The 26762-nt window shown below is 57.2% G+C and overlaps 1 protein-coding gene across 14 annotated transcripts in view; it reads right to left on the reverse strand.

The window, feature by feature from the left end:
- The window catches only part of BANP (BTG3 associated nuclear protein), a 118474-nt gene that overhangs the window by 79829 nt on the left and 11883 nt on the right, over nt 1-26762 (reverse strand). For all 14 annotated transcript variants that reach the window (XM_082711517.1, XM_082711524.1, XM_082711526.1 and 11 more), the window contains 3 exons: nt 14253-14391; nt 9746-9837; nt 8497-8696 (listed from right to left, as the gene is read on the reverse strand). In XM_082711517.1, the coding sequence (XP_082567643.1) occupies nt 8497-8696; nt 9746-9837; nt 14253-14322 (362 nt within the window). In that variant the 5' untranslated portion in view covers nt 14323-14391. Of the gene's footprint in view, nt 1-8496; nt 8697-9745; nt 9838-14252; nt 14392-26762 lie in introns of those variants that run through there.

Here is a 26762-nt window from a genome sequence, read left to right on the forward strand (position 1 = left end):
GAAAAATATCCGGGAACATTTCTGCCTCCTTCCCACCCGCAGTGCAGCCCCCGCGGACCCTCTTCCGCAGACAGCTAACCCCTCCCAACGCAAAGGAACCACTCGAAAAGTCCAGCTGGGTAAATCGGACACGATACTCATCTTCCAAAGGAAAAAATCTCAATGAAAGAGAGCTAGCAAAAATCTCAAGTAATCCCACTTTCTATTCCAAGGAAACGCACTTGCAAATTCTTCTGAAACTCCACAGACAGGCGCGCCCCGAATGCCTATGTCCCCGGACCCGCACACAGGAACGCGGCTCATCGACTTACAACACTGCTCGCCGGTCTCAGGCCTCAACCAGAGCACACGAGGCGGGTGCGGCAGCCGTGGGGTGACAACCGAGGTCCTCATGTCCGGGGCGGCGCGGGCCCGTGTCCACCACGAACCCTGCGCCCTCCGCATAGGGCGGGCCTTGCCCGGGAGCCGCGACGCAGCCAGGCTCCACTCCAGACCCTCTCGCAAGCAAAGAGCGCCCTGGACAGGTGCTCGGGGAGACGTAAACAGGAGAGAGCCGCGTTCTCAGACACAGAGTGCGCCAGCCTGCGACCCTCAACCCGCGGGGTCAGAAGAAGCCTCGTGGCAGCGGCCCGCAAACAACAGCAAACGGAATCTAAAACACAAGAGCATTCACAACAGCAGCCGAAAGCCAGGAACGAGAGAGCTGCGTGAGGGAAAAGACCGATGGTGTTTCGACGCCGGTTCTCTCCGAATGGAGTTTCGAGCGACCCCACCAGCGGAGACGCACTCCGAACCACGAGACAGCGCACGACCTCCGCAAACACTGGCCGACGTGGCACCTGCTTCGGGTGTCAGATTACGTGTGAGTCGTGAGAGCGGGCTAATGGATCCCCAGATCGTACGTGCGTGAGCTGTATGCGTCCCTCGTACGGGGGTCGTGAGTAGGGCACTACGAGTGGGCAGCTGTCCGGCGCGGTGTGCCTCAGTCCCGACGAGAAATCCTACGTCTACAAAAGTCACTGGAAACATCAAAAACTCAAAATTTGTACTCGAGCCCATCGTGGCTGAGACCAAACCATCCGTCCGCGATTCCAACAGCCCTGCCGGAGCAGCCCGCGCAGAGCTCCACGCCTGACTGAGCAGGCCCACGGCCCCGAGGGGAGCCGCTCTCCGCGCCGGCCAGCGCCCCCACCACCGGCAGCGCTCCGGGGCCGGCACAGGAGCTCGGAGGGGACCGCTCTCCACCCGGAAGCCGCGGGGCTCGCACAGCAGCCTTTCCCAAACACCCACCGCGTTTCCGACAGAAGGCCTGCGAGAAACAGAACAACGACTCGGCAACCAGGAGCAGAGGGGCCTTCAGTAATTTGCTGATCGAGTGTCTCAGGTCTCCGTGGGTAAATAAGCAGCTTCCAGGAAAATAACCCGACGCCCCTCATCTGTGCGTCTGGTGTGACACAGCTCTCTGAAGGACAGGACTTTGAAAAGAAATCACTTTCATGCCTGAGTATTATAAAGAGGCCACTGGGTTATCGCAGCTGTTTCAGAATTGTAGAAACACACTAAAGCCCTTTAAAAAAAAAAAAATATTTAAGCTTAAAAAATAAAAATCTGTTATAGGGCAATTATATCTCAATAAAAATAAACCATTTGTGCCTTGGAAAAACAAAAAACATATGCTTTTAAAAGTAAGAAACAAGCATTTTTCTAATTAGGACATCCCATTCATGAAAACAGACAGAACACCCACGGCTGAGCCGCCCTCCGACTCACCCAGGAGTCCGGCCCCCTAAGACCCCGCCACACAGGGCGCCTGGGGGGCTCAGTCAGTGACACGGGTGTCATCGGCTCAGATCATGATCTCAGGGTCCTGGGATCCAGTCCCACGTCAGGCTCCCTACTCGGCAGGGAGTCTGCTTCTCCCTCTGTGCCCTCCATCTCTCTCTCTCTCAAATAAATAAAATCTTTAAAAAACAAATAAATGGAAGACCCTGCTGCACACGCAGGTCCCCCGTCCCCTGATCCCGGCACCGCTCTACCCAGGCGCCGTGCTGCCGGCCTCCTGGCGGTCGTCCACTGGGGTTAGCCGCACTCGGCCATGGCCTGCTCCCTGCGCCCTCCTCAAAGGGCTCTGCGTCTAGCTTCAAAGAAGGGCCAAGGAGGAACTTCTGAGCCGACCGGGGGAAGTGTCCCTGTCTGTGCACCTGGTCCCCCCAACAGCCCCTGGAAGGAAGAACCCGAGGTACCGGGACCAGCACGGCCCATCCCGGAGCGCTCCAGACGCCTGCCCCTTCCGCCACCGGGGAAAGCAGCTTCAGAGGTGAAGACGCAAGTCGCAACACCCAGAATCACAATTAAGCAAAATCCGAATTTGTGCTGCACTTTCAAGGACGAAAAGCACATGCCTGCAGTCACCCCAGCCCACCTGCCCGTTCCCCAAGGAGAGCACCGCCACGGGGCGGAACCCCGCCGAAGACCCTCACAGACACTCTTATTACAACGATCAAGCGTTGGCCCCACAGGAAAACAGCTTCCGTCACTGCCTTTCCTTGATGTGCTCAGACGATCGCACTCGGGTGTAGACTCTGACCATCGGATGCCACACACCCGCTCTGCCCGCCAGGGGATACGGACGGGCGACGGATTCTCCGAGCCCCGAGTGCGCTCCCGTGGGCCGGCGTCATCAGAAGCAACCAACAGGGCAGTGACTCTCCGAGTGCGGAGGGACTGGGCCCTGCTCCGGGGGTCGCGGCCGGCTCTGGGCCACGGGCGGCCTCTCCGAATGCAAGTGCGAGGCGTTGCAGGGACAGTCCTCAGGCACCACCCGGGATCCTCGTTAACTGAAAAGACCTTTCCGGTGCCGGTACCCGTTGGGCCCAGTGACCCTCAGACCCCGCCACGAACCATCCACAACAAACGCAGACGGGCCCCAGCAATCCTACGTTCTTCTTAAAAGCATACGGGTTGCGCATAAAATAATCCAACGTTTACCTTCAATACCTGAGGCCCAAAACAGATAACGGCGGAAGGACTCTGTGACTTGGTGTTAACCCGCCTCCGGCTCGTTCTGGAGCCTCTCCCTCACTCACTGCCCACACTCGACACTTAGTTTTTAATCACCGACATGTCTACATATTCGTAACTTGCGAATTACACTGTGTCTTTCTCACTGCTGCACGGCCTCAAATTCTTATTCTTTACTTCTCCCCAAATGTCATCTTAGTCGTTTTCAACTATTGTCCTACTTCTTTAAAAATCACTTGTACGGGGGCGCAGGGCTCCTCACGTGGTGGGGGGACGGTCTGCTTCTCCGTCTGCCTGCCGCTCCCTCTGCTTGTGCGTGCGCTCGCCCCCTCTGTCTCTCTCTCTGACAAATAAAGAAAATCTTTTAAAAAAAGGCAGCATTTAAAACCATGCTGAGAGGGGCTCCTGGGTGGCTCAGTGGGTTGAAGCCACGCCAAGGAGGGAACAGAGAAAGGACTGTCCCTTCTGCTCCTCTTCCGTCAGCGTCTGCATCCAGCGGTTTTACTAACAGTGAACGCACCTTGTGCTGAAGCCCAGCACCTGCGTATTCTAGAATGACTTCATCCTACGTCACCTGTACCATTCTTTAAAGCCAGGAAACCTGAGAGATTTGGACGAACAAGGTTAAACATCTGCGTCCAAGCTAGAAAACCTGCCTTTCGCTCTGCCACTTGTCAACACACGTGGAGAAAACCACCGCAGGTCGGCTCACAGCCGTCACAGCACTCCCACTCAGGGAAGTGCTGAAGGGGTCTCCCCACGAGCCTGAAATCACGAAAATGCTGAGGAGGGTCAGAACTGCTGGGGGCTTCCTGCAGCCCGGCAATGCCTTTCTTTAGCCAAGCAGCCCCTCCATCATCAGACCGCCCAAACCCCGGAGGAACGTGGCACACCAGTCTGGGGGCACCGCCACCCTCCTCCCCCCTGCCAGCTTCATCGTTAAAACTATGGGGGTGCCAAGGGGGTCCTAAGGTATGCCTAGGTCACTGTCGTCTTGTCCTGCTTTGCAAGATGGGGACAGCCTGTGGCACCCAGAGGCCTGTGCTCCCAACAGCGCACACCGCTCTGGAGAGAGAAGGAATCCCGAAATAAGCTGGGGCGGAGTGTCCCTGCCTACAGAGCACACGCTCAGCCAGGGTCCGCTGGGGGAAGACACACAGACGCGGCAGGACACCGGTCTCAGAGAGTACCACAACCATCCCCCTTAGGGACAGAGATCGGGTGTGAGGCCACACAGCGTCCCCACAGACGCGGCAGGACACCGGTCTCAGAGAATACCACAACCATCCCCCTTAGGGACAGAGATCGGGTGTGAGGCCACACAGCGTCCCCACAGACGCGGCAGGACACCGGTCTCAGAGAGTACCACAACCATCCCCCTTAGGGACAGAGATCGGGTGTGAGGCCACACAGCGTCCCCACAGACGCGGCAGGACACCGGTCTCAGAGAGTACCACAACCATCCCCCTTAGGGACAGAGATCGGGTGTGAGGCCACACAGCGTCCCCACAGACGCGGCAGGACACCGGTCTCAGAGAGTACCACAACCATCCCCCTTAGGGACAGAGATCGGGTGTGAGGCCACACAGCGTCCCCACAGACGCGGCAGGACACCGGTCTCAGAGAATACCACAACCATCCCCCTTAGGGACAGAGATCGGGTGTGAGGCCACACAGCGTCCCCACAGACGCGGCAGGACACCGGTCTCAGAGAATACCACAACCATCCCCCTTAGGGACAGAGATCGGGTGTGAGGCCACACAGCGTCCCCACAGACGCGGCAGGACACCGGTCTCAGAGAGTACCACAACCATCCCCCTTAGGGACAGAGATCGGGTGTGAGGCCACACAGCGTCCCCACAGACGCGGCAGGACACCGGTCTCAGAGAGTACCACAACCATCCCCCTTAGGGACAGAGATCGGGTGTGAGGCCACACAGCGTCCCCACAGACGCGGCAGGACACCGGTCTCAGAGAGTACCACAACCATCCCCCTTAGGGACAGAGATCGGGTGTGAGGCCACACAGCGTCCCCACAGACGCGGCAGGACACCGGTCTCAGAGAATACCACAACCATCCCCCTTAGGGACAGAGATCGGGTGTGAGGCCACACAGCGTCCCCACAGACGCGGCAGGACACCGGTCTCAGAGAATACCACAACCATCCCCCTTAGGGACAGAGATCGGGTGTGAGGCCACACAGCGTCCCCACAGACGCGGCAGGACACCGGTCTCAGAGAATACCACAACCATCCCCCTTAGGGACAGAGATCGGGTGTGAGGCCACACAGCGTCCCCACAGACGCGGCAGGACACCGGTCTCAGAGAGTACCACAACCATCCCCCTTAGGGACAGAGATCGGGTGTGAGGCCACACAGCGTCCCCACAGACGCGGCAGGACACCGGTCTCAGAGAGTACCACAACCATCCCCCTTAGGGACAGAGATCGGGTGTGAGGCCACACAGCGTCCCCACAGACGCGGCAGGACACCGGTCTCAGAGAATACCACAACCATCCCCCTTAGGGACAGAGATCGGGTGTGAGGCCACACAGCGTCCCCACAGACGCGGCAGGACACCGGTCTCAGAGAATACCACAACCATCCCCCTTAGGGACAGAGATCGGGTGTGAGGCCACACAGCGTCCCCACAGACGCGGCAGGACACCGGTCTCAGAGAATACCACAACCATCCCCCTTAGGGACAGAGATCGGGTGTGAGGCCACACAGCGTCCCCACAGACGCGGCAGGACACCGGTCTCAGAGAATACCACAACCATCCCCCTTAGGGACAGAGATCGGGTGTGAGGCCACACAGCGTCCCCACAGACGCGGCAGGACACCGGTCTCAGAGAATACCACAACCATCCCCCTTAGGGACAGAGATCGGGTGTGAGGCCACACAGCGTCCCCACAGACGCGGCAGGACACCGGTCTCAGAGAATACCACAACCATCCCCCTTAGGGACAGAGATCGGGTGTGAGGCCACACAGCGTCCCCACAGACGCGGCAGGACACCGGTCTCAGAGAATACCACAACCATCCCCCTTAGGGACAGAGATCGGGTGTGAGGCCACACAGCGTCCCCACAGACGCGGCAGGACACCGGTCTCAGAGAATACCACAACCATCCCCCTTAGGGACAGAGATCGGGTGTGAGGCCACACAGCGTCCCCACAGACGCGGCAGGACACCGGTCTCAGAGAGTACCACAACCATCCCCCTTAGGGACAGAGATCGGGTGTGAGGCCACACAGCGTCCCCACAGACGCGGCAGGACACCGGTCTCAGAGAATACCACAACCATCCCCCTTAGGGACAGAGATCGGGTGTGAGGCCACACAGCGTCCCCACAGACGCGGCAGGACACCGGTCTCAGAGAGTACCACAACCATCCCCCTTAGGGACAGAGATCGGGTGTGAGGCCACACAGCGTCCCCACAGACGCGGCAGGACACCGGTCTCAGAGAATACCACAACCATCCCCCTTAGGGACAGAGATCGGGTGTGAGGCCACACAGCGTCCCCACAGACGCGGCAGGACACCGGTCTCAGAGAGTACCACAACCATCCCCCTTAGGGACAGAGATCGGGTGTGAGGCCACACAGCGTCCCCACAGACGCGGCAGGACACCGGTCTCAGAGAATACCACAACCATCCCCCTTAGGGACAGAGATCGGGTGTGAGGCCACACAGCGTCCCCACAGACGCGGCAGGACACCGGTCTCAGAGAGTACCACAACCATCCCCCTTAGGGACAGAGATCGGGTGTGAGGCCACACAGCGTCCCCACAGACGCGGCAGGACACCGGTCTCAGAGAGTACCACAACCATCCCCCTTAGGGACAGAGATCGGGTGTGAGGCCACACAGCGTCCCCACAGACGCGGCAGGACACCGGTCTCAGAGAGTACCACAACCATCCCCCTTAGGGACAGAGATCGGGTGTGAGGCCACACAGCGTCCCCACAGACGCGGCAGGACACCGGTCTCAGAGAATACCACAACCATCCCCCTTAGGGACAGAGATCGGGTGTGAGGCCACACAGCGTCCCCACAGACGCGGCAGGACACCGGTCTCAGAGAATACCACAACCATCCCCCTTAGGGACAGAGATCGGGTGTGAGGCCACACAGCGTCCCCACAGACGCGGCAGGACACCGGTCTCAGAGAATACCACAACCATCCCCCTTAGGGACAGAGATCGGGTGTGAGGCCACACAGCGTCCCCACAGACGCGGCAGGACACCGGTCTCAGAGAATACCACAACCATCCCCCTTAGGGACAGAGATCGGGTGTGAGGCCACACAGCGTCCCCACAGACGCGGCAGGACACCGGTCTCAGAGAATACCACAACCATCCCCCTTAGGGACAGAGATCGGGTGTGAGGCCACACAGCTTTTCCCAACACAGGACACTACCCATTAAGCCCACAAGGCAGGGGTGACCCACAGCTGTCCTGGACAACACAGGACAGGGGCCGCCTTCGAGGTGAAACCTCGTCGTGGGCACCCCCAAACCGCACCAGGAACCCCTCCTCAACCCCACCTTCCCCGGAAAAAGTGCACCAGGGCCCTCCTGCTGCTCCTGTCCCCAGGGCACATGGACGGGGAGCCAAGCAAACACTGGCCGTGAGGCCCCCGCAAACATGCTTCAAGCACTCGTCAGCTACAAGGACTAATTCTGCCACCGCCACACGCTGGACGTCCCTGGAGCCAGCCGCGGGGACAAGCGCAGGTGCCAGACTGGACGTCCCTGGAGCCAGCCGCGGGGACAAGCGCAGGTGCCAGACTGGACGTCCCTGGAGCCAGCCGCGGGGACAAGCGCAGGTGCCAGACTGGACGTCCCTGGAGCCAGCCGCGGGGACAAGCGCAGGTGCCAGACTGAGCCTCAGCTCCTCGGGGGGCTCCGGCATCTCGCGAGCGCCGAGGACGGACATCCGTGAACAGGCCAAACACTGAGAGGCACCTCTCCCGTCTAAGCAAATCCTTTACCAAATTCCAACTCAAACAGTGCCTGAAGGACCACACACATCCCTGACATTAGATTCCAAATATTTAAAAAGAAGAGAAAGGCAGAGGAACAACTACTGACATGAAGGGAAAATCCGGGACTCGAGAGGAATGGATAAGCACGACCGGGAGCACACGGGCCAGGCAGAGCCGAGAGGAAGGGGCGGAATGCACCTCTGCGAGGACCCAGTGGCCCCGGCCCAGAGAGAGGATGCGCAGTGCGGCTTCTGTCCGACAGAGCCCGGGGAAGGACCTCAAGGCGCCGGGCTGGGCGTCCCGCGTGCAGCTTGTGGCTGTGATGAAATTGGAGCCGCCCAGCCACGCGCATGGCGACGCAAACAGCTGGGCTAGGGGGCTGGGAAGCCGGGGGGCCGGGGAGCCAGGGGACCAGGGAGCCGGGGGGCTGGGGGGCTGGGGGGCCGGGGAGCAGCGGCCCGCCCTCCGCTGGGCTCTTACCATCGCACTTTGTTGCACGTCTGGGTCGCGCCAAGAGGGGAGCCTGCCACCATGGGGACCTGGATGGGGCTGTGCTGCTTGTTGGTGACCAGGTCCAGCTTCTCTTCTAACGACTTGCACGTGGCCTCGAGAGCCTGCAGCTTGGCCTCAATGCTGTCCAGCCGTAAGCAGATCGTCTGGTTGATGGAGTACAGGAATGACTGCGAGAGGAGAGGAGAGCCCGCTCAGAAGGGGTGTCGGGCCACAGGGGACAGCGGCACAGACCCCGCTCTAGGGCCCGGATCCCAACAGTGTCCGCTCAAGCAGATGGGGCCCTGCCCCGGGCTCCTTTGTTTCCAGGGGCGACAGGTGCGCAGAACAGGGGCCGCGCGCTGCCCCCGCGGGTGAGCCCAGTCCCTGGCAGAAGCAGGGCGGTGTGCAGGGTGTGCTCCAGGCGACAGGCGGCACATGCACAAGCAGGCCGGGCCATCTAGCTGGGGAGGCAGAACACCCGGGCGGCCACAGCCAAGGGCTTGTGCACAGCAAGCCTGCCACCCAGTGGCTGGCCTGGCTCCTCCAGCTGCAGCAGTGGCAAGGCCCCAGGCCGCCAGGGCATGCTGGGCCAGGAGAGCCCCTGGCTTCCCCGCCACCACCCCCGGGGGCGGAGACACTGCGTGTACAGTGTACACCGCATATGCACCAGAGCACCCGTGCTGGTCCTGCAGCCCAGGCAATGCTCGACCGGGAACTCGACCAGAAACTCGACCGGGAACTCGGCCGGGAACTCGCAGGAACTCACGGGTGCTCTCCTCTCGGGTCCCCGAGATGGGGGGTGGGGCAGAAAGAGTGCGGGGCTGCAGGGACCAGGGTACAGGGAGCAGGGCTGCCGGGCATGGGTAGCACACGGGGCTTCTCGAGAATCCACAGGCGTGGGTGACGGTCCGGGCCGCTGGGTGGGGCCCCACAGTGATCACAGCAGCCCCTCCCCGAGACGAGTATTCACCACGGGGCTGCAGGCGCAGGGAAGGCTGCCTCCACATCCGCCGGGAGGACCGGGGGCGGGCACCACATGGCGCAAGCACACGAGGCATCGCGACCACGGTGGGAAGCACGGAGAGCCCGGCGGGCCCTGCAGATGCCGCACGCCCTGGGCCACCACAGAGCTCCAGCCGCAGCGAGCAGCCAGCGAGGCCGTGGGGGGAGCCCCTCCCTGGGGCAGTGCAGGGGTGCGGGCGCCCCCGGCAGGCAGGGCGCGCAGGGAGGAGCTCACCTTGATGGAGGGATCCTGGCAGTTGATCTCCAGGCGCTGGCGCTTCAGGGCCGGCTCGTCGTCATCCGCCACCACATGGTTCTCCAGCACGACTGCAAACCGACGCAGACACGGCAGGGGTGAGCGCGGTGACCGCCGGCGCCCGGCCTCAGGCGTGCACAGCGTCTGTCCTAGCTCTCACCGACCAAAGAGCCACACGCCGCTCCCGGGGCTCTGGGCAGCTCCCCCACCTGACTCCCAGCTTCATGAATCCCAAGGACAATAAGGACTTCGGTCCACGTCAAAGGCGGGTCAGTGGCGACCTCATCTGGAAATCAAACCCCTGGGTGCACATGGCGCCTTCCTACGCAGACAAGATGCGGTCACGCCCACAGCCTCCCTGCCCCTGTGCAGCCGGCCACCCAGCCCTGCGTGGGGGACCAGCAGCCTGCCCACAGCCAGTGCCTTCCTCCATCCCAAGGTCACTACAAACTCAACACTGGAGATCCACACACAATCAAACCCCACGAGGGCCACAACCAAAACCCCTCCTGAGGCACACGTCCCTCCGTCCCTGAGCTCTGGCCCCAGACCCGGTCAACCTCAAAACACACCCAGACTTGCAGCGGCACAGAGAACTCCAGGTTGGTCATCTGTCTTCACGTCACACCACGAAGCTCCTTCCGTCTCCCTGCAGTGCTTCTCGTCGCCCTCTCCCTGCCCGCAGTCCCCAGCGCGCCCGCCCCGTGTGTTCCTCCTCCTCCTTCCTGCGTGGCCACACGTGGCCGCAGACACAGCGCAGAGACGCCGGCCTGCTCCACAGCTTCAACCGACTTTCTCACGGTGAAGCAGTCGGGGACCCTAGTCCAGAATGACGACTGGTACGTGAGAACACACCGGAGTACGCGTAGAACACACAGTACAACGGGGTGTGAGTGTGCGCCTGTAACCATACACGAGTGCACACACACTTTGGGATTTCATCCGTCCACCCTCCGCGTGCACCCCACACTCCAGTCAAGCAGGACAGACTCACCGCGACAGGCACCCTCGTCTGCTTGTTCCGACAGCGCTCCTCTCCCCAGGACCACCCACGGCCCACTCACCTCCACTCAGCCGCCATCCCTGCAGCCCCGAGCGGAGGCTGGAACTCAAGCCAGCTCTCACCTGCTACCAGCTGGGACAAAGGACCCATCCCCGCACCAGAGAGCCCCCCTGCCCCCTCTGCACAAAGCCACCCACACACGTGGACCTGTGAGTCCTCATGTGCTGAGGGAGGGCTGGGGGAAAGCCAGGAGCCGGGCCTCACCGCCACCTACGCATGTCGCTTGGACAGGAGGCTCCGAGGTTCCAAATCACATCTCAATTTTGTGTCAAAGCCTTTAAGCCTGTACATACCAGATGACCCAACAAGAAACCAAAATGTAATGATAAACAGTCCCGAGGCTCAAACACAAGCCTTTCTTGGGTTCTAGGCAAGGATTTACCTAGAAGTAAATTACCCAGAGCTTCACCTTACAGAAACCAGCCAAGGGCCAGCAAGAACAAGGAGCTTCCCGCTGCCCGAAGGGCTGTGCGCCGTACCCTGTGGATCCCACGCAGCAGGGAAGGCTTCAACCGCCTCCATGGAAATGTGGGGGAATGAACTCTCATTTAATTAAGTAAAAAAAGGGAAAATCCAGGCCACCACAAGTGTTTGTGGTTAGCAAAGTACAGGTTCTCAAAACCTTAGTCTATTTGCTCCCCCTAGAAACTGGAGACTTGTACCAGGACTGGAAGACAGAGCGATCCTGGCAATCGTGACCCTAATCCTTTCATCTGCTGCCGAGGAAGCAAGTCCAGTGACGGTACGTGACTTATGCAGGGCCACACAGCTCGTTCCTGTAACGGGCGAGAAGACGCCCCACAGCAGCGAGACCGCCTCGAGGCTTTGAGCAAAGGGCAGCAAAGCAGCCCCACGAAAGGACGTGGGCCCACGGCCAACAACAAAGGTGGACACGCCGGCCATTCCAGCACGGCTAGCTCTGGCCGGGGCAGCTGTCCGTTGCTATACTTGCACGAACGACCGGCACTGCTTTGTATAATTTTGCACACGTTATTTTTGGAATCAGGTACAAGAACTCAGTGCTCATGTTAAAGCTGTGATGATCAGCTGAAGGCAGGCCCGATGGAGGCTGCAGTCTGTGTCCAAGCCAGAGAGCTTGGGGGGGCGGCCACATGGGGAGGACGTGCGGGTTCAGAGAGACCAGAGCATCAGAAAGAAGGAGACAGACGCCCACGCCCGTAAGCAGTTCTACTGTGAGGATCACGGGACATTTTTATTTCTTCCACTTGCTTAACCACCTCTAAGTTCGACAAAGTTCATACTACAGAGATGAAGGAGAAAAAATCATCTCCCTCTCAAGCCCACTCTGGAGGCCAGTGTGTGCCCCGTGGGACATGCCTGGTGCGTGCGAGTTCTCCGGGCCAGAGATCGGAAGCCTCCTGTCTACGCGGGCTTCAGAGAGCCCGGCGCACGGCGGTCTCACCGAATTGCTAACTATGATCCCGGTTACTCTGGGAATGGAGACTGGACAAAACCAAGGTCAGACACGGTTTCTCTAAGCCCTCTTTGAACTATAATCTACAAAGAAAGAATTTACTTGGGTAGTAAACTACAGACCTTTAAGAGTTCTAAAAAAGTTTAAAATCTACTTAACTGCAACAAGTTTCTCGCATAACATTGCAGTGTGTGTTTTCTTTTTGTTTTTTTTTTTAAAGATTTTATTTATTTATTTGACAGAGAGAGAGCAAAAGCAGGCGGAGAGGCAGGCAGAGAGAGAGAAAGGGAAGCAGGCTCCCCGCTGAGCAGAGAGCCCGATGCGGGGCTCAATCCCAGGACCCTGAGATCATGACCTGAGCCAAATGCAGAGGCTTTAACCCACTGATCCACCCAGGCGCCCCACGCAGTGTGTGTTTTCTAAAGATACAGTCATTCACCTACCAAAATATGAAGTTATTTTTTTCAAATTTTTATGGACAGTGATAGTCTTTCCACTTTCTTATTTTTTTGTCTTTTGCGCTCGGTGTCCCAGAGGCGTGCCGCTGAGCCGGCCCGGCTACAAGCTCTGGCTCTACGCCGCCGGCCGGCTGCCGCAGGGAAGCCGCGCTCACACGGCTCCGCTCCCCGTGCTGACCCTGTTCGTGACCTGACAGACTCCTGATCTCACAGGCCAGCAGGTGACAGTGGCTCTCACAGCAAATCAGAGGCACAGACAGCAGCCCACGAAGAGCGCCTCTGCTTCGTGACCGTCCGCCCAGCATCATTTACGCTGCTCTTCCTCCCACAGCACAGCTAAGCTCCAAGTCGGTTTTTTTTAGTTTTCCCCCAGTGAAGGTTTTTTCAATTAACAAATCAAATAGCTCATAAAAGAAAGCCATCATTGTACTCTCTTAGGAGATTTCCGAAAATTCTCTTTTTTGTGGGAAAACAAAAGTCAGCATTTCAATTCTGTGATTCCGAAAACCATAACCAGGCAACTAACACACTCATTGGTTCTGTTATGTGCACTTCTCACTTCAAACCATAAAAAAGAAAAGAAAGGAAAAGAAATTTACAAAGAAATCTTCTAAAATAAATGTGCGGACCAAGTTCTTTCATAGGTGAAATCCCTGAAACTTGGGGTTTCCTTTATAAAGAAACTTCTCAAAACAAGTATTTAAAAAATTTCAAAGTAGATATGTGGTTTTAGCGTCATTAAGAAAAACTACCCATCTTAATAAAAGTATCAAATAAAAAGTTCTCCCATGGGCGCCTGCGTGGCTCAGTGGGTTAAGCGTCTGCCTTCGGCTCAGGTCATGATCTCAGGGTCCTGGGATCGAGTCCCACATCGGGCTCTCTGCTCAGCGGGGAGCCTGCTTCCTCCCCTCTCTCTGCCTGCCTTCTGCCTACGTGTGATCTCTCTGTCAAATAAATAAAATCTTAAAAAAAAAAAAAGTTCTCCCAGTCAATGAAAGAATAACTTAATAAACATTTTTGGAAGATCTGTCGTTTCTTACCGAAATTCTGAACATACACAGAAATTCTACTTCTGGGAACTTACCCTGCAAAACTGTTTGCCAAGAGATGGGAACCAGGCCCTTTACCGCAAACACGGGAACGACGTCTACAGGGAAGAGGTCCGTCAGTCGGTCTGTCAGTCGGTCCGTCAGTCGTCCGTCAGTCGGTCCGTCAGCGCCTGAGGCCGACCGGTACACCCCAACAAAGCACCTGCACTAACGAGTTCTAAGAGGAGGTCATGAGAGGACCGTGGTGGAACCCCAAGTGTCAGGGGACGGCCGCAGGCGGGGTTGGGATTGGGGGAAGAGACTGTGGGGTCCGGGGGCTGCCCCAGGGAAGGCCGGATGTGGGGTGAGGCTCCATTTTCCACCATCCGTGCACACGTCACTTTCTTGCTCTGTTTTTAAAGGAAACACCAGCCCCGCCAGCGCTCCTGGACTTCCGGGGAGGAGAGACGGAGGCGCCGCCCACCGGCCCTCAGCGCCGTACCTGGGTGACCGGGACTCAGGTCTTCCACGGCGATCTGCACCACGTCCGCCAGGTCCTGTTCTGACATCATCCAGAGGGAGAGTAGAGTGGCCGGGGAGTGGGCAGGAACCAAACTCACGCAGGACTGGGTTTCTGCCACCTAAGAAACCGAGACAGACAGGGAGATCACAAGTGTGACCTGTGACGTGAGGCGCACTGCCAACCGTGTGTACCCCAGAGCACGGCAAGTGCTAGGCTCTGCTGGATACGCTTCAGACCCCCGAACGGGAGTGCTCTCTGAGAGGCGAGAAGCAGTTCACAAACACGGCTCAGGGCCTCCGTCCGTCACCACTAGATCAGCCCCTACCTGACAGCCTCCCGCTTCCCCAGCCCACTCCTCCTCACACCACCTCCCGAGTCAGCTGCCTGTGACGGCCTGACTGTGCCGTCCCCAAGCCAGGAGTCTCAGGGGTCTCCTACCTCCCGTGCAGTACTGTTCTGCCCTTCCTGCTGCACACACCACAACTGCACACACCACATGCCCACTGCCAGTCTCCAGTAACACGCGACCCACCTCCTGGACTGCCCCTCCACGGACCCTGCCACCCTCGAGGCAGTGCCACGTTCCCTTTCTGCTACCCCGACCGCCCTCCCACTAAGCGCCTCTGTTCTGCTGCCCTCTGGCTTCCAGGGCGGACGCAAACCCCAGCACCACCCCAGGACCCTGGCCTGGGAGCGTCCCGTGCCCCACGGGCCCTCAGGAGCAGGGCTTTGAGCTGTCCCCCCTGAGCCAAAAACCATCTCCAGAACAGTCAGTTCCTTTCTTCTTGCTCTTGAAACATTTTGATTAGGCCAAGAAGGACCTTCTCTCCCAAAACAGAAACGAGGTCACAGGATGCCAGACGTGGTCCGTCGACAGCGGGACCGAACCATACTGAAGAATGGGATGTCCCGGAGACCTCCGGAGTCAATGTCGCCATAATGTTTTCGCATATTTATCTTCAGTTATTTGTGTCTGCACGTTTTTAATACACATTATTTCCTGCTCGTCCGCCAACTAGAGCACATGCTCTCCAGGGACAGGAAGCACACCCTGAACTCGCCGGCATGGCCCTTGTCTCCAGGACGTCTCAAAGTCCCGAGTCCCTGCTCCCGTGGGGCAGGAAGAGTCCAGTCAAAATCTCAGATCGCCTGGCTTCACCCAGGTGTCTACGGACATCTCCTTTCAATGAGTCGGTTCCAGCAGGCCTAAGAGCAAGCCTGCAGGTGTCCCACATGTGCTCACATCCGCGAAGAAAACGTGCTTCCTCTTCTCTTCCACCCAGATCTTAATTCTACAGAACTTCTGAGAGACGAACTTGTAAAAGAAGGAACCAAGCTCCTGTCTTACCTCTTCCTTTGGAGAGTACGGGCAACATTTTTGCATAAACACGTTCTCAAAATTGCAAAGGCATTTTGATTCTCCACAGACATCCCTGACAGGACACGGAATGAGAGGCCCAAGCACCCACTGTCCACAACAATGGACACACTGGCCGGGGGTGGGGGCAGAGGAGGCCTTGCAGGCAGCACCGAACCTGGTAGGACCCGCAGTGGAAAGATGGTGATGACAGCGGTCTTTAACCCCCGCGTCCCCCCAACAAAGCCACATGAGCAGCCCGGCTAGCAAGACCAACACCCAGGTCAGCACCCGTAACGAGACGGTGTGACGAGGTTTTCCCGACGAGCCCCAGAACACCAGCGCAGGGGACAAAGCCCTGACAGCCACAAGGCCACCATGGGGGAAGCTACAGGTCACGGTGGTAGAAGCAGATGGAAGCAGGAAGCAGAGAGCAGCAGCGCCGGGACCGGGACCAAGCACCATCCAAGGGCAGAGGATGGCGACGGGCTTGCGGAAGCGTCCAGAAGGCCTAGCACAGTCCAGACCCCACAAACTCTCAGAGCTAATTATCTAACTATCCAAAGCTCCCCTCAGGCCACGTCCACTAAAAAGAAATGACTGGGGATAGAATATCCAGTCAGGACAGGAAGAGCGAGAGGCAGGGAAATGGAGTCTGGTGGAAGGTGGGAGAGAGGGAGCCTGGCTGGCTCGTGGGCGGAACAGGAGTCTCCACCACGGGGCTGCGAGTTCAAGCCCCACTCAGGGCACAGAGCGTACTTTAAAAAAAAAAAAAAAAAATGTGGGGGAGAAAAACAGAGCCAGGAGAGCTCAGAAAATAAACTGCTGCATCTTTTAGAACTTTCTGACATCAATGGCATATAGGACCCTGAACACCGAAATTAGAAATAACTATTCTAAACCATGCCTGCCTTCTAAATATTCAGGAAAATTAATTCTACATGAAAAGGAACAACAGCAGATACTAAAGTCCAACCTCATGCAAAGACAACGTAATCTAAGAGCATAAGGAAAAAGCAACGCCTCCACAGACCACGGCAGCCCACTCGAAGACAAGCGCTTCCGAGAGGCACGACCCTTCCCCCTGAAGTGCACCCAGGACAGCGCTTATGGGGAGCCCCGGGACGGCATGAGAAGGTGCCGACGGGCAGGGACGGGGGTCAGGGGAGCTCAGACATGAACGAGAGGAGACGCCCAGGAGCAGTGAACACGGGGAAACAGCGCCTAAGAAACAAAAGGAGAAAAGAAGAAAATTTTTGAGAAAGAGAAAGAGACGGCGAAGGGTTCAAGGAGGAGGAGCCCAGCCGGTGGCCGAGGCCCGCTGGCCCGGGGAGGGGCGCTCCGAAGACGAAAACCACGGCCAAGCCCGGGGGCAATGGAGCGCCCAGAGCGGGGAGTCACGGCGACTCTCTGGAAAGGAGCACGTCCAAAACGACTTACCAAAAAGCCACGCCACAAACCCAGAGAGAGGGGGCGGAAAACGGACACCCAACCCCAAGACACATTCTAATAAAGCCATTACTGGAAGAAAAAGGGGAACTCCTTACACGTCCAGGCAAGAAGACCAGGTGACGTAGAACAGGAAAAGATGATCAAACTCCAACAGAAAAAACAGATGAGCACGTCGGAGACCCTCAAAGAAAGGAACACGGGCCGAGCACTGAACACGCAGACCAAAGGACTTCCGAGCGTGCGGGCGACAGACCTTTCTCGCCACTAGCGCTAGAGGAGGATGTTCCCAGGAGCCCCCCCCCCCCCGAAAACGGCTGGAAAACAAACTGGAAAAGGAAACGCAGCTGAAGAGACGGGTGGGAGGCGGCGGGAGGCGGCGAGCGGTGAGCGCACTTGGTGAGCGCGCTTACTCCCGAGCCGAACCGAGAGAGGAACCGAGCGGCGCAGCACCCCCCCCAGGGCCGCGTGCTCTGAGACACAAACATCCGGCCTTCCAACGGGAGGAAAAGTGGAGGAATGTGCGCGGAACAAGGGCCCAATCGTCCACGGTCCGTCGACCCGCAGCGTCGGAATTCCCTTCTGAGAATGTTCTGTGTTCAGATGAGCACTTCCGGGACCTTCCAACCCCATCACTCTCCATGTCCTTGAGGACCGGGACCAGGAACCCAGAGGTCAGGCAGACAGCTGGGGCTGTGAGTGGGCGGCAGGTGCGAACTCGAGCGGGCCGTGTGTCTGTGTGCACACTCTAACTCTCTCCAGCGAAGAACGGCGAAGAGACCGTGGTCAGTCCGCTAGCGACGGGCGTCCCTAGAGCCCACGCTGTGAGGCTGCAGGGACACGTCCCACCCGAGGAGAGCAGGGCCTCCCAGAGGAACCGCTGACTCCAGAACCAGACGAGGGGCACGCAGAATGAGCCCAGGACGGCGAGCCAGGCCGGAGGGAAGGAAGGCACGACGGACATTAGGGCTCCATCGAGTGGACTCGCCGCCAACACGAAGAGCTCCTCCTCGAGCAAAGACGACAGACCGACCATCAACAAGGTGACTATGTCAATGGACTTAGAAAGTATTTTTAAGTTCATGACATCATGATACCAACAACAATAAAAGTCACCCTCGGAAGGTGCCAGGGAATGAAGTCTTTAATTTTTTCAAAATGGTGATAAAAAGAAATCAAACACTTATCCTGCTTCTCCACCTGAAATGGACCACTAGACAAGTGCCACGGCAAAAAGAGTGCGGAAGTAATACGGTGAAGACGCGACTTTGCGATCCTGATGAATCGAGAATGTGGCGCTGGAGCCACCAGGGTCAAGAGCACCAAACACGATTCTCCCGCTTTAACGACGAGCACACCACCCCCCACCCAGGCAGGCCCGCCGCCGGACACGCAAAGCCATCTCCAGAACCCTACTGCTCCCGACGCCCAGCACACAGAGACATCGCGGGACACGCCACGGGCGCCACCAAAACGCACACAGAAAACCAAAAGGCATATGAGGGAGCCCCAGGTCGGGGGCGACAAAGAAAGTCCCTAATTAATTAAAGGAGAGAACAAGAGAGTGGACAGAACTACAGTTTTCTAAATTCGCAGTATAGTTAATAAGGATTTCTAAAGGCAAACGTCAAACCAACTTGAAAACGGTATTAGCTACATGTATGCCAAACAGCTAATTTCCTTCTTGCACAGCGACAGGCCTAAGACCAATAACCCCGATAAAAAACGAGCATACAAAATGAGGGTGAATTCACAGAAAAAAAAAGAAGTCACAAGGCCTTTAAACATGAGACGACTTCAACCTTGCATGTAATTTTTACACTGCAAATTCCAAATGAGACACCACCTTGCACCCGTCAGACCGGCAACCCTCAGTCACTCGGCAACCCTCAGTCGTGCTCCAGGCGGCCGCGGCGGGCTCCGCGGGGCGTCGGTGGCAGTGGAGGCCGGCAGGACTCCGTCAAGAACAGCAGGCGAGAGCGGTCAGAACGCGGCTGGCCACGGCCCGCACCCTGCGCACAGCCTTCGGGAATCCGTCCAGCGCCCAGATCCACATGTATGCGCACAGATCTACAGCCACAAAAACCCAGAACAACTAAGGAGCTGCTCGGGAAGCAAAGGAAGGGATAGGGCCGACACGTACAGTGACAGTATCTCCTACAGGACACCCACAGCCACACCACGGGACACACCGAAACAGCCACGTGAAAACACAGGCCGGATCTCTCTAAGAACCAGCTCCCAAGATGCTGAATTACACAAGTGTAGACAGAGCAAAGTGTATAGCGTGTGTTCTTGTCTGCGAGAGGTATGCTAGACATACACTGATTACTTCTGGGACGCAAGAAGGAAAGGAACTTATTTTCCCCTGTTCATCCTTTTATAATAATTTGCATTTTTATCCTGTGCATCCATCATCTTTTCAGAAAGAAAAAGCACTTTTTAAAAATGGTCAACTAGGGGCAGCTGGGCGGCTCGCTCAGTTACGTGTCCGACTCTTGATCTCGGCTCAGGTCTTGATCTCGGGGTCGTGAGTTCAAGCCCCACGTGGGGTACCAGGCCTACTTAGGAAAAAGAAGAAGAAAAATCAGTCACCTAAACACAGAGGCATGAATGGCCGGGGAACTCCAGCAACCCAGCCCCTGCCGGAGAGTAGCGCTCTCCCAGCGCTGGGGCTCACCCCTCCGAGACCCAGTGGTCCGGGCAGACACCGGAGGAAGCACAAGGGCCTATGAGACTGGACGGTCTGGAAACAGGTGTCGTGCCACCTCTGTGTCCTCTGAAGATGACCTCTAAGTACAGATTAACTGGTGGTCAGTCTGAAGGTCGGAGCTAGTCATGCCATAAACTCGGTCTTCTTTGCCCAAATCGAGAACCCAAGCAAAGATTATTGAAGGATACAGTGAATGGGTTAACCAAGGCGGCAGACCTCAGGGAGAGAACCACCCAACCAACCTTTAAACTGGTGGGTTTAAACATTTTCGGGTCACTGACTGCTTTCAAAACCTTAAAAAAAAAAAAAAACAGAACCAAAGAAAAAAACCCTATGAACCGTTTTCCAGGAAAAAGACACAGAGAGACAAAATTCTGCCAAGTTTCAGAGCCTCACAAACACCAACGGTGGCGGCCTATCTCAGTGGCTGCTCCACGGACGCTCAGTAAGAGCCACAGTTTACGGGGACACGTGCCCCAGGCCGACTGCCCTCCCCTGCAGCCACTCCAGCAGCACACCTCGGCCAAGCATCCGGGTCCCTCCGACGGGGTGTAAGCGCAGATGTGGCACAGGGCAGCTTCCGGGCACCTCGGGAAAGGGCAGCTGGCACGTGGCCACAGCCCTCCTCCCTGCCCTCCGGCCGCCGGACTCCAGGCATGAGGACGGGACGGAAAGGACCAGAAGGCTGGAGCAGAGAGCAGGACAGGAGCTGCCACATGTCCCTGCACGGGCAGCGTCAGACGTCCCCCACCGGAAGGGAAATTCACAAGCCACCTGCTCTAGAACAGCGAGTTCCGGAAGCCGCTGCACGCTGCCAGGCTTAACCCAGGTGCGGCGCCGGGACTCCCGTTCGTGACAGCCCCGGGGCCGCAGGTCCCAGGCTAAACAGCTCGCTCACCAAGGGCTAATGAAAAGTTTTCAGACGCCCAGTTCAAGCCTCTTCCCGGTCTTCCAAATCCTACAAGCAGCTTGAGAAAATACTCCAAGCTCACCATAAAATCCCCAGCCCTGAGCTCTTCCAAATGAGGACGCCACACACTATCCAGGTTGTTTACTCAAGACGGTTCTGTTGCCAGGATAGAGTCATTTAAAATTCTGCTAACAGTGAAGGTCTGAACAGAAAAAACTCGGGCAACAAGCCCAAGAAAACTGGAGCCCAGCGGAACATGCGGTTGCCATTTTGGCAAATTAGATCCACCGTTTCTCAGAAGTCCTGGAGACAATCCAGTCCTAACACAACGAAGCAGCTGGGCTGAGATTAACGCTCGGAACGTCTCGGACAGCGACGAGGCGCTGGCCCCTAGCACGCCCGCGAAGGGGGCGTCCTCCCCGGCGTACAGGAAGTCCAGGACCCACCAAGCAACATCAACGGCCCAAGTGCTTGATCTTGAGGGGATGACAGACGAGCGACGGCACAGCACGCCCTGAAACGGCGCCCTCGTCACTGTGAGTGGGGCGGGTTTAACGATCGGAACAAGATGAGAAGATGTCCGGTATCTCACACGAGCAGAGAGGGATGTAACAGGAAACCTGCAGAACTATATGTGCTTGACCCCAGTCCTGCTGGCTAATAACGCCACGTATGTGCAGCCACACGTCCGTGTGTGTGTAAACGCTCACAGGAGGGTCTGGAGTGACCACGGGGAACTTCCCGGGACCCGGGAGGGAGGCAGAAGGCAGACAGCGCAGACCATGCTCATCCCGTATCCTTCCCAGCTGTGGGGTCTCCCGGCAGCACCTGTGAGCATCCCTGGGAAACTGCTTCCCTAAGACCGGCACCGTGTCAAACCCCGACGAACACCATTCAACTGCCTCAGCCCTGCCTGTGCACAAATCCACACAGCCCTGCTCAGGGAGCGCCGCTGCCCTGCACCCGTGACACCCCTGCACCCGCCCCCATGTCTGGGGCCCACCCTTTCCCCTCCACCTTCCGCATCCAGCCCCTCCCTCCAGGGCACAGCTGGCCAGCTGGTTCTCCCCATCCCCCACCAGTGCTTGCCAAGAACTCTCCTTGCCCCTGTGGCTGTTGTGGACGCTCCCCTGGGCTCTGGGGTCATTCCCAATGCAAATCACCAGTATGTCCCCAGCTGCCCTCCATCTCTGTCGCTCTGCTCCCCTTCAGGGCAAAACTCCCCAATCTACTGCCCAGACTTGCTGCCTCGCTTCCCTCTAGGACCTTGCCCGATCAGACATCCACCCATCAGAGCGCCCAGGGGGTTCCAGGCGGGCTCACTCCCGCCTCATGCACCTGCCTCTCTTGCCTTCCCCTCCCTCTGTGGGGGTCCTCATCTCCCGGACTTGGCCGAATGTCCAGGCTAGGGGCAGGACCTCTTCTCAGTCACGAGGACGACCAGCTACGACTCAGACCTCTCGGGTGAACTGCAGATCCACCCCGGTCACCTCCCGGGGTCGTCCCAATCTCCACATGCCCAAAGTGCACTCAGCACCCACCCCGCCACCACCCTGCTCCCCGCAGACTTGCCACGTCAAACCCTTCAGTCTCTGGCTCTTGTCCCTCTTACAGCCAATCTGTGGCCAAGCTCTCACTCGACGCGCTCGGGCCTCGCCTTCTCCCATCCGGATCTGCGTGCTAGCCTCCGCAGAATCTCCCTGCTCCGTCTTTGCATTATGCCCAATACCGAGTTCAAAAGCCACTTGGATCATGTTAAAACACGTGTCAGGGGGTGCCCAGGTGGCTCAGTGGGTTAAGCAGCTGCCTTCAGCTTGGGTCATGATTCCAGGGTCCTGGGATCGAGCCCCACATCAGGCTCCCTGCTCAGCAGAGAGCCTGCTTCTCTCTCTCCCCCTCTCCCTGACACTCTGCTTACTTGTGCTCTCTAACTCTCTGTCAAATAAATAAAATACTTAAAAAAAAAAAAACCACATGTCAGGCTTTGTCACTCCTCTGTTCAAAGCCACCAAAGGCTTCTTGCCAGCTCATGGGCTTCCTGGCACTCTGAAGCCAGCTGTGTACCAGCCGACACCCTCCAGTGCCCCTCAGGCTCTCCCTGCGCTCCTTGGACCCAGCCAAGGTGGCCTCCCCACTCGGCTGGGACATGGTCAGCTCAGCGCCCTGGCACTCCAGCCGTCTTCCCAGAGACACTGAATCACATCCGTGTGAAACCCACCAGCCGCGCCTGCCTCCCTGCGCCTCTCCTGCTTCAGCACAAAGCACTGCCAGCCTCACTCACTGCATACACTCCTGAGCACCTGTCTCCCCTACCAGGAGATAAGCTCCCTCCGGCAGGGACTTCCATCACTTTGCTCTCTGCCCAGCACCGGGCCTGGCACCGGCTGAGACGCAGGAACGACACGCACGGTATGTCTCGTGGAAGAACCCACTGCGGGCTTCCACCCCAGTGCAGAACCAGGACGGTCAGCACTCCGAGTTAAGAACGTACAGAAAGTCTGCAACACACTGGGTCTGTGTTTCCATTTCAGTAAGGACCGACCTGTAACTAAGTCCCCAGTCAGTTTCCTTTAGGACCCTGGACTCCTGTGAATGGAGGTAACAATGTAACAAGCGGCTCCTCACTTGCCAGGCGACCCCAGCCCCTGCTCATCAGAGGAAATACAGAACTGCAAATTTAATTTTGCTAATTTGTAAATATTTTGAACACCCATAAAATAAAACCACAAGGCCATTAAAATAGGAATAAAGAAAAGCTACTGTAATTGAGCATACACTTTGCCTTAGCAGTAAAGGCTTAAAAAAAGGAAATGCTCTGGACTGTCAGCCCTTGTTACAAAAAAAGCGGCAAGAAAAAAACAAGCGAACAAAGCCTCCCTGTGTCCACGCTGGGATTTTCCGTCCCTGCAAGAACACCACCAAGTGGTTTGCCTCATTAGGGATGTCACACATATAGGATTTTCTTTCCCATCAGTTTTTTTAGGGCAGAAATTCTTCGCAGAGCTGTTTCTTACAACAACCCTGAACAAAGGCTTGACACGGACCCTGGCCGGGAAGAGGCTACCTCGCATCACCCCGAGGACAGCGACCGGACTCCACGCTACTGCAATGACTTCCCTGCCATCAGACAGACCTGGTGTGGACAGCCAGCGAGACAGAGCCAGAAAGCCTGGGCACGCCCCACCTCGAAAGGGCCTTATGTCTAGTGCTGGTCTAACTTCAAGTCACACGTGATGAAGACGCAAACTGAAGATACGACCCTGCGGGTCAGGAGTGCCCCGGCACGTGTCCAAGAGTCTCGGAGCACTACTACCAGGGACAGATGCTCGGAATGTGGGGGAAACCTCCAAGAAACTAAAAAATCATTCCATTTAGTCAAATCCTTTTGGATATAAGTGTAGTAATGACATAATTAAAAGCCAGTATGCAGTAAGCAAAGAAATCAATATTATTTAAATTAAGGCATGTGAAAAAAATTCAGCTTGCTTGATTTTTTTTCTCCCAAATCAGTGGGGGTCGGGGGAGGGCAGAAAACTGGGAAGCAGGAAATCCGTCTTCCTGTGGTTTCCACTTCTTCCTAGGAAAACCTAGCCACACCATGCCTTGGTTAAGACAGCCCCTAAACGTGTTTACATTTAAAATCAGAAAACAGCCAAACAAGAGAGCAGGTCTTCAGAGAGCCGGCTAATATGTTTGGTTAAATTTGCCACATTTCTTCATCTTTTCCAAAAACTACCCACCTCCTCAAACACGACCCATGACGGAGGAAAGAGCTGGACTGAAGCTGCTCACAGCCTCCACTGCCCTCGTCACACACGTGCCGAGCTCAGGACCCCCCAGACCACCCTAAAGCCAGTGAGACCCCCAAAGAGCCTCGTGCCCGTAGGGGTGTACCTAGCAGTTACCAGATCTGAAATTAGAGCAGAAAATGCAGGACCATCTCTTCATTCATTTAAAAATTAGAGAAACCAAATTATAAAAAATAAACACATCACATGTTAACGTACTAAACCTCTTTTATGAGAAATGACCACAGATCCCGAAGCAAGAGCAGCAGCAGAATCTGGAGGTCAGGCTTCACGGGAAGATAACCGGATCTGCAGATCTGTGGCAACTTTCAGTCTTGTGCTCAGAACGGTGCTGGCTGACACACACGAAGACAAGCCACCGTCCCGCAGAAGCGCGACAGGGACACTGCTTCAGCACCGCTTCAGGTGGCTGTGGCTGTTCCCTGTCCCTGCGCACCAAAACTCCACAGGTGTCTTATTCTCCCCCAAAGTCTCGCTGCGGTGTGCCATGTGAAACCTTATCAGTGACTGTTTCACTTTCTGACTCTGAAATCAACTGGTCCGTCTTGCACTGGCCACAGATCTCCCAGAGGGCCAGTGTGTAACGTCGTGCACTGCTCATCTGGAAAACACTGGGTCACCGAGTGATGAGGGTTTTCCAAACGCCGTGTATTAGGTCTCATCAAGGCATGACGTTCGTTTACAGTAACGCTCGTAGCAGGAACATCTGTGAGTACCGAGAAGCTGGCGGGGTCCCCATGGCAGAGACACACTTTCAGAAATTCCAATCTCACTTGGAAGCCCCAATCTGATCACCGGCGAGAGCGCTGGCAGCTAACTCTGTTCACTTAGCAAGAAACATCTGCAGTTTGTCGATTATTCTTTCCCGCTGGCCCTTGAAAAGAGACGGCTCGCTGAGCGGGCACCGGACGGGCAGGAGGGCTTGTCCTCGAAGCCACGCGCCACTCGGAAAGCCAGATGCCTGCTTTCCACGAACTTCCCGCTGCTCACACTGAGTGCTCAAGGGACGTGCACTCACAGGTTGAGACTCAATGAAATAGATTTTTACTGCTGCGTCAGGGACATTCTTAGGTGAAAATGGCTTTTTTTTATAAGGACCCAACTGCAGCTTGGGGCCTTGGCCTCAGGTGTGGCCCGGGAGCCGCACCTTCTCCACATCAACCCCGCACCATCGGTGCAAGTACCGGCACACAGAAGAGACAAGTGGCCTCTTCTGATCGTTAGGAAAACCAGCCTCTCCGGCCCCAGGCGAGTTCTCAAGCCCGCGCCGGCCCCTCAGACCCACTGACTGACAGCCGCTGCTCTCCGCGGCCCATCTCCTGCGCGACTGGGTGAATTTCGGGTAACTTCTGCTATGAAATGCAAACCATCAAAGCAATTACAAGCAACTTTCACTTGGTTTACCAGCTGCCAGAGACAAACGTGCACGCGCCCGAGAAGCCGCGGGGAGGAGCGCGGGTGCTCACCGCCACAGCCCCCAGCGCAAGGCCCCGAGCTGGCGGTGCGTCGTCGCTCACACGGTAGGCATCTCCCTGACAACAGAAACCACCACCTGCCCCCAAGAGGCAGGAGCAGGGCACTGTGCACCCGACTGCAGGCTTCCAGGCCTCAGCCTGACGTCTTAGCTCTGGGAGGAGCTTCTAGAAGCCTCTGTGAACTTTCACGCCTTAAGTGGCCTTCTTGTGCCCTTCTAAAGTAGCCGCTGGGCGCTGCGGTCCACCGTCGCCACGAGGGACGAGAGCGTCACCCGCCCTGAAGGTGCTTCCTAGCACGGCGGCTGCGAGGGACGGGCAGATCTACCGCTGGCCGGGGTGGGGAACAGGCCTAGCTCAGGGACCACTGACCGAGGCTGCTGGAGATCTGGGGGAGTCGGCAGAGGACGGAGGCAAGAACTTAGGTGTTAGAGGTTCAGATCTCCCATGGCCCTTGAAAAGCCCACGGCATAAAGCCAGCAGAAGCTTGGGGTGCCTGGGGGGCTCAGTTGGTTGGGCGTCTGCCTTAGGCTCAGGCCATGATCCCAGGGTCCTGGAATCAAGCCCTGCAGCAGGGTCCCTGCTCAGCAGGGAGCCTGCTTCTCCCTCTCCCCCTGCTGGCATTCCCTCTCTCCCTGTGACTCTCTTTGTCAAATAAATAAAGTCTTAAAAAAAAAACCAAAAACCTAGCAGGTCTGCTCTCAGTGATCCAAGCCTAAGGAGCCCTGCCCGATGCCATAAGGTCCCAGCAGGGGGTGGGGGCGGTGGGGAGGGTGGCG

The sequence above is a fragment of the Mustela nivalis genome (genome assembly GCF_964662115.1).
Source record: "Mustela nivalis genome assembly, chromosome: 18".
Classification (NCBI taxonomy): Eukaryota; Metazoa; Chordata; class Mammalia; order Carnivora; family Mustelidae; genus Mustela; species Mustela nivalis.